Raw genomic sequence first — 14,417 nt, forward strand, 5'->3', positions numbered from 1 at the left:
CATTTATATTTAAAATTATGGTTGGAAGATGATGTTTATTGATCTAATTATCCAACCTAGATATGGATGTATACATTTGACGTTCCTTATCTTGGAGATAAGGATGTGTCGAATTATGGGATTTCTGAACAAATGTTCTGACAGATAATATCTTATATCATAATCACCAGAACAAACTATTTCTCCTTTTCTATCGTATATATAACCAAAATTTTATGTTTATACTTAAAATTATTTATTCGAACGTATCAACTACATAAAAAAAAAGATAAAAAAGTAATTAGAATTTAATGAAAAAGTACAAATTTTATTTTTAAATATTTGTTTTATAATTATCGTAATTGTTTTTTTGTTAACGATGTTAACAAAAAAAAGAGAGGAAACTACTCTTGTCGTCCTTTTATTCGATAAAAAACATTTCTTTAGTGACCTTCGAAGATTCCCCATTCAGTTAGTAAACGCTTATGTACGAAGGGCCCATAACGTAGTAGTGACTTTCTCTAAGGAGAAACGTGCAACAGGGAGTCCATTCACGATGGAATCGAAATTCCGAGGAGTCGGTTTTAAAGGGCGCCGCTTATCGCTTCTTCACTTCCGTTGCTCTGTTCGAAAAAACGAATTTATTCTTTACCCCGTTACAATGACGATGACAACCTTTTCAACGATAAGGGTATATACGACGATTGACATAACGTTTTCTCGAAAAATGAATAAACGAATATATTCAACTTATATTGTAGAAAAAAAAAATCATCGATATAATTATCAATTACTTATCTACAAATAAATAATTGTAATTTAATAATTTAAGGATAAATTTAATAACGTTTATTATATTTGACATTATTTATTTACAAATAATATAAACTTGTTGTTACTTATTAATATCTATCAAATGAAAGTTTTTTTTTATGTAATAAAATATAGAGAAATATGTAATAAAATATATATATTTGAAAATAATAGGTTAGTTCGATCGACAAAGAAATTATTTTTCTTTTTTATGCTTAAAACTTTTCAACTCGTTCATCTATATAAAGTTTAACGAACGATTATCCTATTTATTTTTAAATGATATTTGGAGAATTAATTCTAAGCTTCCTTAAATTTAATATTTACAAAGGGAATATATAAATTGTATTACATACATATTTGACAATCAGAACACAATTGGCTAGTAATCCGCTTAGGAGGGCCCTGTCCGCTGTGACGCGTTTACGACCCTCGTTCTTCATCTAACGCAGAAATTGGGCCTCTCCAATTAGAGAATTAGTAGAGAGTGAGTCAGTCGGTCGAGTGACCGACGACAGAATAATCGCCTTAAGATTCACGAGAAGCTGTTTCTTGATGCTGCTGCTTGTATTCTTATACTCTCAAACATAATACCTGCATAATTCATCCGTTATACAGAATCCACCCTGATCCAAAGTACCTAGTTTTGTATATTTTTTCCAAGAAATTTAACTCGCTCAATTGAATTTTATTAATCTTATATTAATTGTAAGATATAATTATAACAAATAAACGCGAGTGGTTCTCGCTTTAAATTTATAATTAAAATTCTATTATACATTTAAAGTATTTTGATTTTCTTCATTCGATTATACGATAAATTATAAAAAAATATAAATATGTATTGGTTTTTTTTTATTATTTAAAATAATTTCTTGTATTATTTAAGTTAGTACCGAATTGACCATTATCTACATTCAATTATAAAACTATAATTATTGTTAAAATTCTATTACGGCATAAATAGGCATAAATAAACTGTGGATAAGTTTCGTAGGTTAAGATATAATAATAATTTGTCATATAAAATATTAAAATAAATAAAAATAATGACTCGTTTATTTTTTTTTTTTTAATAGAACAGATCTATTTTGAATGCAATTATTTCGAATGATATAACAAATTTAAACGAATAAGTTGGTCTATAAATTCGTAGAATATTCCAGGGGGAAATAAATTTGAAGATCTTGGTGCTTATGCGTCGTGAGACTTTATAGAATGTTAGTTGAGGTTGTAGTTACTAGCAGCAAAGTGTCTTCGCACTCGAGTCTCACTCTCTTTCCTCGAATTTCTGATATAAATCTTTCAACGCAGCTAGATATGACTAATTACGACGTTTCTAAGTCGCGGATTATTTGAAATGGACGAGAACTTGTCGTAGAGTTTCCTTCCATTCTCTTCCTATTTTTAAAGTTGTCAGTATATATGATCGCGCATATACGAGAGTTAAGAATTTATGAGCTCTTAGTGATTAAGCACATTACAAAATAACTTGACGAAGTAACGGCCGCATATCGAGAATATTCACGGGGCAACTAGTAATAAAATGCCGACGATAAAATTCCCCGTAAATCGGGTTACCGATCAAGATCTTGGAACGACGTAATCCCAATTTTCTTTCATTCTTTACTGGAATCACCGAAGTATAAAGTATTTTCAAGAAATACCCGTTAAAAAGTACGAGGAAAACTTAACTAAGAACGATTCTAAGAAACATTAACAATTTTCTTCTAATGGAAAAGAAATTATTACGATTGGAAAATTGCATTAAATCATGCAATTCTATTGATTTTCATTCGATATCGCATAAATACACACATTTATAAGTTTAAATTAATTATAATTAAAATTCGTTCGATGTTCCTACCAAATGTACGTAACATAATTATTTCTTTCTACATATATATTAATTAAATTAATTTATCTAAGCGTATGTGTGTGTGCATTAAAATTACATGATTCACGTTAAATACGTATAAGGAAAATATCGATTCGATATTTAATTTAATTGGTGATTAATTTTTGAAAGTATACTGCAACGAATGATTCCAACGAAAAACGAATTTCGAGACAGTACGCGATTTCCTTGGTCACTAAAAAGAGAAATGGTGTGGAGAAAGGGGGGTGGTTAAGCGGGAGGGAGGGAGGGAGGGCGAAAAGTGAATAACAGGGAAATCAGAGGAGACAGAACGAAATCGTCGGTCGTTACGTGCGATGATTACGTCGATTACAACGACGGGTTGCTCGCGTAAAGAGGATGGACTCGGCTAGCATGTGTGGTGTTTATAAATTTTATGCGATTTAAAGAGGAATAGAAAGTGAATGAGAGTAGGAGAGAGAGAGAGAGAGAGAGAAGAGAAAGAGAAGATGACGATAGCGCAAAGAAAATTAGAGAGCAACGGATAGAGTGAGAATTAAAGTTAGAGAGAGTGAGAGAGAAAGAGAAAGAGAGAGAGAGAGAGTGAGTGAGTGAGAGTGAGAGTGTGTAAAAGAGAGAGAAAGAGAGAGAGAGAGTGTGTGAGACAGAGAGAGAGAATTTCCATGATTTCTCAGAAATCTCGTCGGAAGGAATTGTCCGCTAAGCACACGCCGTAGTGCGAGAAATAACTCGCCGATAAATTTTCTCTCCTCTCATCCTAACCGCGAGAATCTCTCCTCTCATCCTATTATTTTCCTCTTACACACGACGCGATCATTGTTGCGCAATTTATGGCCGTTTAAACCGCGTCTTGCTTCGCGCGAAATCGCTAGTTTGTCTTGTTACGATCGTTATGATTGTAAATGTAACTCAAATTGCATCGACGTAAACGATGATTTATATATATTATAAATTTGATCATTTTATATATTTATGAACATTTTATTACTTAACTATGAATAAGAAATTTATCAAATTTATTTTCTTTTATAACGAGGGAATGTGATATATATTATATATTATATTATTTCATAAATCATCTTTAAAGAAGACCTCCTATAAAGAAGAAGAAGAAGAAGATAAATCTCATATTATATATATTGTTAATATATAATTATAATACTATAATGATATAATTAACGATTTAAAATAATATTTTTAAATTTAGTAAAAGACTGAATTGATGTATAATATATAAATATAATTTATGTATTATATGATGTTGTTTAATTAAAAAAGAAAAAAAAAGATAAGAAATAGAATCTAAAGTAAGACGTTATATTTTTGTCATATGACACCTTAACGTAGGCAACCCATAAGCATTGTCGTACGTAAGACCCTCATACTTAAGGAGAAAAGAATAAAACTTTAAAACGAGGTAGGCGTCGAAGATAGTTACGGAAACGCACGAAAGCATCAAACGTGGCTGGTTGCAGTTTATTAATATACCGCAACAAGAGACTAACATAATTAATTTGGAGCATGTACGAGATAGGCAAAAGTTCAAACGATTCGTTTTCAGTATGATCAAGTAGAAGGAATATGTATTATGTTACTACTATTATTATACTATTTACATTTGTAAGTTGAACTCGTACCGTAATACTCTGGTCAATGAACTAGAGAAACAGATAATTAATAAACCCGAGGGATGTGTATTGTTTTTAATTGCTATTAATAATCAATCGGTAGTCTCGTGTATTTCAATTCTAGTATCTCCATCGTTTTCCATTGAGATTGTAGACGTTCCATTATTTACGGCGTTCGTTATAAATTATAAACATATATGTATATATGTATCAAGTTTAATCATTATAATGAAATATAGTTATAATTAGTTAAAATATTACAAAATCGAAAGATTATTATTAATTGAAAGAAAAGTCAATGTATTTTAGTGATAGTTCGTTAATTAAATTTAATTAAAGTTATCTATGTAAATACTTATTGTTAAACCAGACTACTCGGTAAACTTGTTTATCCACCGTAAAAATGCATTCGGTAACGTGCGACAACGATCCTTGGAAATTCTCCGGTATACGTGAGATTTACATCTTTAATCAAGTCCATTGTTAGACTCTTCGGTGACTTAATCTCTCTCTCTCGGCTCCCTTCTTTTCATTGTTTCTCGAGAAAGCTGTGAGACCGCCTACGAAGACTAAAACGATGAGATTTTTAAGAAGGGGGATTTAAAATCGTTAAGAAGGTTTCGTTTTTCGAAAGTTTTTGCTTCAGATTGAAAACTGATCTCTTTATAATCATAATCCTTGTGGAAATTCTTGGAAAATCGACAGAAATAAGAGGAAATCTTTTTCAAAGTTATTTTCAAAGTTATGCGACAAAAACTTGATCTTTTAAGACTCATGTAGAATTTTTAATTCATTTTGCATTGCATACACACATACACCCACACTCACATATATATATGTATATAGGAATGTGGGAGAAAATATAAAAAGAGCTTGTTAGTTGTGTGTGTATGTATGAGATGCGTCGATCAATAGTCAATGAAGAGATGCATTTGTTTATGGAAGTATGAAAGTGTGTAGGTAAAAAAAAAAAAAATGCTAAAATATATTATATACAGAAATAAGTAAAGAAGGTTTAATTATGAATTATTTGAAATAAAAAAAAGGAAAGAAGAAGAAAAAGAAGAAAGAGAACAAAACGTAATATTGATTTTACTTTTTCTAGTAACCCTATTTTATATTTTCTCTGATTACCTTTTTCATTCGAACATTAATCTCTTCCTTATTTATCGAAGGATGAGAGAAAGAAACAGAGAGACAGAGAGAGAGAGAGAGAGAGAGAGAGAGAGAGAGAAACTTAATTGTTCTGCCTTCCTTTCGATTGAGCCACACTACAAGGACAGACATTGCCAATCAAGGATAAATTCAGTAATTTAATTTTCCGAGTCGGTTAATTCGAAGATTGACGGATCGGAAGGACGCTCCGACGACATCAATCTTAATTCATAAAGGAAGGGTTCTTAAAGTTACTACTGCCAAAATAACGTTTCGCTGTCATACGCTCCTCCATTTTATCCTTCCATAAGTTTTTGTCTTGCATTCTTGTAGATATTTTTGTATTCGCATTTATAATCAATCAGAATGCGTATTGATTTACTTTTTTTTATAGATTTTTCTTGTTACTTTAAAAATCGATTCGAATCCTTTCGCTTTGAATAATATTATTTCATTATATATTTTTTTTGTCTAATCATCTTACGTCACTTTGATGAATGGGTACTTTTGAATGAAAAAAATGTTTTGAAGAAAAGAAAAAAAAGAAGATAAGTTACTTTGAAATGTATCCTTGTAAAAAAAACAAAAAAAAAAAAAGAAATAGATACCATATATCGTTTTAATATAACGGCGCATAAAAGTTTTCTTATAGTGGTAAATTCAAGAGGAATAGCAAAGATCATCGAATCAGTGGTGGTGAACACATCTCAAAGGCACGTTTGTCATTTACGTGAGATACGCGCTGACTCCACCCTCAAAGTAAATAGAACTTTTTCCTATCGTAGAAGAACCGATATCTTTTTACGCGTTCTTTTTAAAGTCTCGCGTGAAATAGAATAGAACGCTTTCAATGTAATCTCTTCTAAAAAATTAAAGGGAGAGAGAGAGAAATACTTTTTAAAGAAATAATATATACATATATTATAATATTTCGCGCATTCGTATTATACATACGTATTGTGTGATAAATATAAAATACAATTAATCTCTTAAAAAAAAAAAGCAAAGAAAACCTAAACACAAATAGAATAGAAAGTGTCGAATTATTTGTAAAATATATATGACGAAATATTATCTTTATATTTCCTGCCACGTGGAACATACGTACATACACACACACACAATTTTCTTTGATGCTTTTCTTCCAGAAGTCGAAAATATATCAAGATGGTTGAATACATCAAAAGAATATACCGCAAAGGGCACTGAAATGCTCGTAGAATTTGTAAATACTTACTCGTGTGAAGTTATGCTTGCGATTTTGTTATTTTTCCTTTCTTTTTTTTTTCTTGTAATTCATATCTTTCTTGTTCTTTCTTTTCGATGGTTTTCTTTTTCTTTTTTTCTCGTGTTTCGTCTTTTTTTTCTTTTTTTTTTCTTTTTAATTCCATACTAACTCCCTCGTAGACGTCATAAAAATAGAAAAGGACTATACGGGGGGTGAGGGGAGGGAGAGTCGATGCACCGTAGAAAATGCATATGAACACGAAAATAAGCGGCCAGCAAGAAGATAAAAATAATAAAGGGGCGGCTGTAAAAACAGAAATAGGCACGACTTTATACTCACGATGCCGGTTCGTACAACGAGACAGACAGTTCGTGATCCTCGTCAAGACGTCGCTCTGGAGATTCACAATGCGAAGTTATTTACCGCTAGTTTGTCAATCAAATCGACGATCATGTTATACCGTGCAAAATAAGCTATAAATATGCTACACTTTATACGTGATATTAAACATAACGGATCGTACACTATTTCCAAGTTGTTTGTAATCGTAAATATATATATGCATCTAAACGATTATATTTAAACCTTATTTTAAATAGAATGTTAAAATAATATTTTATATTTATTTTCACTCGTTCATGTATTTTCTTTAAGTATTTTTTCTTTCTTTTTTTTTTTATAAAATATTTATATATTTTGTATTTTTAAATATATACATTTTCTCCCTCTCTCTCTCTTTCGAGAGATAATACCAACTTATATAAATACTTTATTATTATCGAAGAGTAACGAGAGTGGACTTCCGGTTCACCGAACGAATCGTAGTTGCCGGACATCGCGTATTGACCAATCACGTCTCGTTTAGGTACTTGGTGACTGTTTCGACTCTCGAATTCCATCCGTAAATAATGCTTAGAATGATGAAAATTAGATTTATTATGATTTTCTGCAAATTCACGCAATTTTTTTCTTTATTTGGTTCAAAATATCGAATCGTTAATGTTAAAAAATTGTCAAAAAAAAAAGAAATACAAAAAATAAAAAAATAAAAGAAAAGAAAGTTGAATTTTTTTTTCGTGGATAATTCTCGTTGTATAATTTCAATTTTTCTAGGTATAATTCTAAAAGGTCTTTCTACATACGAATTAGGGATGCACATTCGCTCGAATAACGATACATGCATGCGTGACTTCTCATTTTAACCTGTTTTATAAAGGAAACGAGGAGAGACTCGTTTAAAATTCTACGCATGATCGGATGCTGGCTAAAATCTCTCAGTAAGGGTCGTTTACGTAAAACTTTGAAAGCCTTAGACAAACTCTCCTTCATCCCGGATGTTTGTATCACTCTCACAGTACCTGCGATGATCTGGATAACAAATCGCAAGATATACGTGGGTAGTGGATGTAATTTTTACTAAAAAAAAACAAAAAGATAACGAAAGAAAAAGGAAATATCTTTGGAAGTACACTTTGTCGCAATTTCGTCCGATTTGTTTAATTTTTAAATGACATTACGAATTTAAGCATTTTTTAATTTTTATAGTAGAGTTTTATCAGAATTAATATAAAAGCGAATTTAATATTAATTATTTCTATTAAATGGATTTTGTTATATTTATTTATATCGTGTCTTTACAAATAATGAATTGCGCGAAAAGTTTTTACTGATTTATAATATTATATATGTATATTTAAAAATGTATATACTTTGTTGTAGTTTTTATGTAGAATAATTTGTAGATTTTGTATGTAAATTCGTTAAATTTAAAATTTATGAATAAACATATAAATAATTTATCCGTACCGATAAATGCATATTATTTTATATTTTAAATAGAGAGGTAAAATATAAATTATTTATTACTATATTTTATTTATATATAGACTAATTGTAAGTAATATAAGGCAAAAAAATGAAAAAATATATTTTATAATTTATTATATATTGCAGTAATTTAAATTAAAAAATAAATATATGTAATGAGATAAATTTATTCAATTTTTTGTCTAAGTTCATTGTCATAATTACCGGTACGTCTCATCAAAATATAAAACAAATGTTGCTCATAGAAAAAGTATTTTTTCAAAATAATCATCAGGAACACTTTTGATTAAAATTCATTCGATTTTCATTCTTTAAATAGAAATGAAAAAAAAGAGTCAAAAAAATAATTGATAGAAATACGTTCGCAGGTTTCCAAAGGGAGTAATAAATCATTCGGGTAGTTATTTAAATGAGATTTTATAGTCCGATTGAAATTTTCAGTGGTGCTTGTCTCTCTCGCGATTTGATAGAGTATATACACGCGAGTATGCGAGGAACGAATCGCGATTGGACGAGAGTATCGTTCCTTCAACTTCCGGAAGCGTAGTTGTGTGGACGGGACCGAGAGTGGAGAGTTGCTGCCACCGGAAATCGTGAATCCGTGCTCGTGCGACATCAGGAAGTATAACCGGTAAATATATATGCAGATGGAAAAGGCACTGCTTATGGAATGCTTAATTTTTCTACTCACTTTTGCTCATTAAATGGTATATATATATATCTTTTTTTTATCTATTCTAATCGTGTCTCAAATACAATTTGTATTTTTACTCAAATTATTATTATAACATTTAATCGTTAATCAATTTTTAAAAAATGTATAATTAAAGATAATTATATTAACGTTTGAAATGATTATTTTATATATATATAATATTGTATTTATATAATATTTTATATAATATATGTAAACAAATTATTAAAAAAAAATAAAATAGGAAAGAACATATATGTGTTAAAAATATTGAGAATCTTCGATATTTGAAATTGTTTTCATTGCTAGGTGTATACGAGTTATCGATACAACGGCAAATCCTATTATCGAAGTTTATGCTTGACTAGGAGACGCGTTAAACAATGCTGATCGCAATCATTGAAGTGGTTCTATTGGAAGTGTTATTTACATGACTAAACCTATTATGCTTGTAGTTATAATCAACGGTAGCCAACATTTGATCTATTTATTTATGCACCAGTAGGATCCTATTCCAATATTCATTAACAATAGAAACGTTCTGAAATTCTCTTAAACGATTAAATGGTATATATATATATATATATATATACACATATGTTTATCGTGTCTGTGTGAATAATCTTGTTAATGTTTAATTTCAAGCAAATATATCATTAATCGTCATTTAACTTTTTGAGGCAAGCGATTGTAAAGAAAATAAAAACATTAGTTGTACAGAGTGATCAATCACATCACTTACTCAGCTTCCAAATTAATACAAAACATTGAGTATTATATATTTGTTTTTATTATAAAATGATTTATTCGCTCACAAAGAAACAACATATTTAATCACAACAATTTACTAATGCGTTTTGACTTGTTTGAAATGTTACTTTTCATTTATTTACTCATTTACCGTTGGTTCATAGCATTGCCAATTGAATGAAAAACTTTTAATAAAATATCAAATTGTACGATAACGAATAACTTTTCGCGATAGGTTAAAATATATTTCATCGTGTATAAAAAAAATTTAAACAAAAGTAAACAATTTTGTATCCATCCCATTCTAAAACAATTAAATCGAACAAGAATTAATTCGCCTGATATTGTTCGACGAAAGAGTATTATGAGGAAGACAGATTTACGATATGGTAGGTACAACAGCGAAGAAGAGAAAATGTGATGAAATGTCGTTCGATCGTGTGCGAAATATCACAAGAGTCTCGTGCGTTTACACAATGTAAATAAATCGAGAAGAGGGACGATTTGTTTGAACGATGTCGCTCGTGAACGACAACTATCCATCTGTCTTTCTCTCTCTCTCTCTTTCTCTCTCTCTCTTTACTAATGTCATCCTCTGGCCCAGATGCACTTCCCTTCCCCTTTCTACTTCAACTATATAGGTCCTCGGATGTAACAGCAGCAGCTTACCGGATGCACCGATCCTTTCGTCGTTCTTGTACACAATTTATTCCGTTCGTAGGGTTCAAGCACTGCGAACCTAATAAAACAGGGTCGAGAGAAAGAAAGAAGGAAAGAAAAGAGAAAGAGAGCAGAGGGTACGAGACTTGACAATGTCAACAAATCGACTGGTTGACTTCCGTTCTCTGTTGACACCGTTTCAAATCCTTTCGACAGGTTCCAAATAAGGTGAACGTTGAATAATGTTAGATAAATAATTATGGAGGATTTAAGATGTATTTTTTTGTTTTTTAAATTCTTCATCATACAAATAATTTTATAGTTTGTTTGTATAATTTGTAAAAAAATATTTACGATCCTATTAAATGAATTCGAACGAATCATTAATCGTTATATTATATTAGTATTTATCATTTTGATACAGTAATACTGTAAAAAAATAATAAATAATAAATTGTAATAAGTTTGGAAGTATTGAATAAAATATTCATAGTTTAACACATTTTTTGCTTTTGGTTATATTTAGATAGAATATTTAAAAAAGAGAGATGGGACCTTGAGACGTCCCCGGACGTCTTAAAAATTCACGAGGGGACGAACGTCTCGATTATTTTTAACCAAATACAGTTGACAGGAAGAGAGACAATTTCTATGTCCTTTTTTTATCTTAAGAAAAAAAAAACAAGTTTTTTCTTGTGTTTTTTTTTCCTTTTTTTTTCCATACGTCTGTGAAAGTCAATGTGCGTCTACCAGAAGAAGAGCGAAATTGGAATAAAAATTCTCGAAGAGTATGGTAGGAAAGTTCACGGCCCATTTCCGGCTTTAATTAAAAACAGAACGAAAGATAGAGAGAGTGAGGGAATAAAAAATCGAACGTCCTCATTTTTAAAACCGTTATTGCTGATCGCCTGAATTTCAATCGAAGGAAAACAAAATTTTGTCCCTTTTTTTTATTAATAGTTAATCTTTTTATGATAAAATCAATTTATGGTAAAAGTATTTGTACGAAGTTAGTTTAATTTGGATAATTGGCATACATTAAAATCATAAAAAATAGTTGTGTAACTATAAGATAATTAACACACACACACACACAACAACAAAAAAAGAATTGAAATAAATTATTTTAAATAGAAAAAATGATCTATATATACATATATAATGTAATTATATTATTATATATGTATAATATAGAAATATATTTTGAATGTGAAAATTATTATATATCTTGAATTAATAGTTATTCTACGGGTGTCGTGTTGTTTACCGATCAAGAGAGTAGCGATTAGTATTGGTCCCTCATCGAAACGTGCGGCACGTGCAAGCAAAGCGAAGGGCCATCGGAAGGGCAGGTCAAAAGCTTTTGTACACGTGGGACCGATTTCTTTCAGCAGCCAATCGTTATACAGAACCTATCTAACGTCGTAAATTTTCGAACTCTTCTCTTATACATATCTTCTTGGTTTTCTGAACAAGTTCGACGTCCCGTCGACGGAAAAAGCTATGACTTTCGACGATCGAATACTAAAGGGAATTTCCGGGGACGTTCTACATCCAATGTTCTTACTGTTCTACCTATACACAATTGTCTTTTTCACTTTATCTTTTTTTTTCTATTATTTTATATTTAATATTATATTTTATAAATACATGTACCGGTAATTATAAAAGAGAGAGGATTTAGTTAAAAAAAATTAAGAACATTGATTTCACGTTTAAATTATATTTTAATATTATATATTGTACCTCATAAAATTAATGAACAAATTTTGTTAACTTTATCCACCTTCGTCATAATTATTTTTGCATATACGAGATGAAGTAATTAACACTAAAACCATCGAATTTGTATTTCTCCGTTAATATTTCCTATATCAATCGGTATTATTTAACCTGTCACGGTAGGTTCGACGTTATAGAGATATCTTTTCTTTTTTATTTTTTTGAAATATTACCAATCGCGTTAAATATGATTTAATTGAGAGTTCTCTTTCTTACGAATTTGATCGTATTTATTTTTCCTTTCATTTATAATATAAGTTAATTTATATTTGGAACAATGTTGACTGTTTTTAGAATAAGATTAACTTTCTATATCTGTCTTGTGTTCTTCTCATGAGTTCTCTTAATCTGTGTAGTTGATCGCAGATCAACCGGATATCCCTTATAGCCAAGAATCTTGATTCGCGTCTCGAAGTCGAATACGCGACGTGAAAGTGGAATTATCGCGCGAACCCTCAGACGTTAGTAAATACGTTCCCAGTAGCTACTCCGGCTAGCTTTGAGAGGAAAAGATGATAATAAATCTTCTATTTCTGTTAAACCTTTTCGGTACGTCCCTCAGCGACATCGTTTAATCGTGTTCACCTGCTTCCGTGTAACGTAGCTGCAATATTTGCAAACGTTCTCTTTTGAAATGATTTGTTAGATGAGGACGAACCTTTGCATGATCGCTTTATCTTCTCGTTACTGCGATGATCTATGATCCTTGTATGCAATAAATATATCTTACGTAAAAAGATAAGTTTTGCAAGAAATATATATATATATATTAGTTTACAAGATTTAAGTATATTTTTATTCGTTATTAGTTTTTTGTAAATATAACATTTGATTTTCTAAGAATATTAAAAGTTGACTTTTTGCACCATTAGTACTGCAATTAAAAATCGTCCATAGAGTTCCCGTACAATTAATATTTTCAGATAATACATTATTTATAATTTATGCGAAATTATCGTGTCAGGTATACTCATATTTTGTATAAATTCATTTTTAAAAAACATAAAATGATATATTAATTATTTTCATTTATTGTTTTGAATTCGTTTATTTTCTCTAATCATCCTGCTTATGAAGAATTTGAAAATTATTCGTTTTCATAAAATCGAGCGTTAACATAATTGAAGAATTGATCGTTTGTCGTATCGGTCTGGACAGCTCGTTGACACAATTTGATAATTCTCTCTCTCTCTCTTTCTAATTCTTTACTCGCAAATTATGTAGCGTGTCAATCGCGTAACGAGACTATTGTGATTGCGATCTATGCGGGTAAGCTGTTCACAAAATGCACGCCGTGGGAACACGCGACTTGTCTATGGAATGACCGTATATAATAATAATAATTATCATTGACCATTAATCAAGATAGAATGCCGGTCTGTCGATCTCTTTCTGTCGTTTTTAAATCGTTCCAAAGTAACTATCTATTACGATTCTATTTTGTTCTATTATGTTAGAACACGAATAGTACGAATAGAAAATGGATGCTTTGAAATATTTCTTAGATGACAAGATTTTCTCGAACAATGAAATGACCTCTATATGATCTAGAAAATAAATGATAATAATAAACTTACCTTTACTGGATGAACTTCTGTGTCTTCTACGCCTGAATCGGCAATCATTTGATCTGTTCCTTCTATCATCGGCATGAACTATACCATCAACTGCATCGGTTGGTATTGGTGGTGCCATAACACTAGGTTCTACTAGGACTTCAACTGTTTGAGTAGGTCTTCTTCCAGGACAATGATTTCGATCTTTTCCAAGAAAAGTACCGACGGAGTGTCTTCTTTGACCTGATGCCGCTGATCCCGGTGACGGCAAGGTCGATGACAAATTATAATATCTACAATGAATGAAAAATTATACTTCTTTTGTAATACTTGACTTGTTAAATTATTTTTTTTCACACATTATATATATAAATCACGTAGGAGATTTATTATAAATATATATATATATTACCATGAAAAAGACCGAAATTGGAGAATGTCAAAATTCACATGGTTGAATGTCAAC

General features: G+C 30.3%; 1 protein-coding gene across 2 annotated transcripts in view; it reads right to left on the reverse strand.

Annotated features, from left to right (window-relative positions):
- Positions 1-14,417, reverse strand: part of LOC122515076 — a 43,947-nt gene that overhangs the window by 15,457 nt on the left and 14,073 nt on the right. For both annotated transcript variants that reach the window (XM_043632268.1, XM_043632260.1), the window contains exon 5: positions 13,973-14,244. In XM_043632268.1, coding sequence (XP_043488203.1) covers positions 13,973-14,244 — 272 coding nt within the window. The remainder of the gene's footprint in view (positions 1-13,972; positions 14,245-14,417) is intronic.

This window comes from Polistes fuscatus, unplaced genomic scaffold (assembly GCF_010416935.1).
Source record: "Polistes fuscatus isolate 324 unplaced genomic scaffold, CU_Pfus_HIC Scaffold1, whole genome shotgun sequence".
NCBI classification, from domain to species: domain Eukaryota; kingdom Metazoa; phylum Arthropoda; class Insecta; order Hymenoptera; family Vespidae; genus Polistes; species Polistes fuscatus.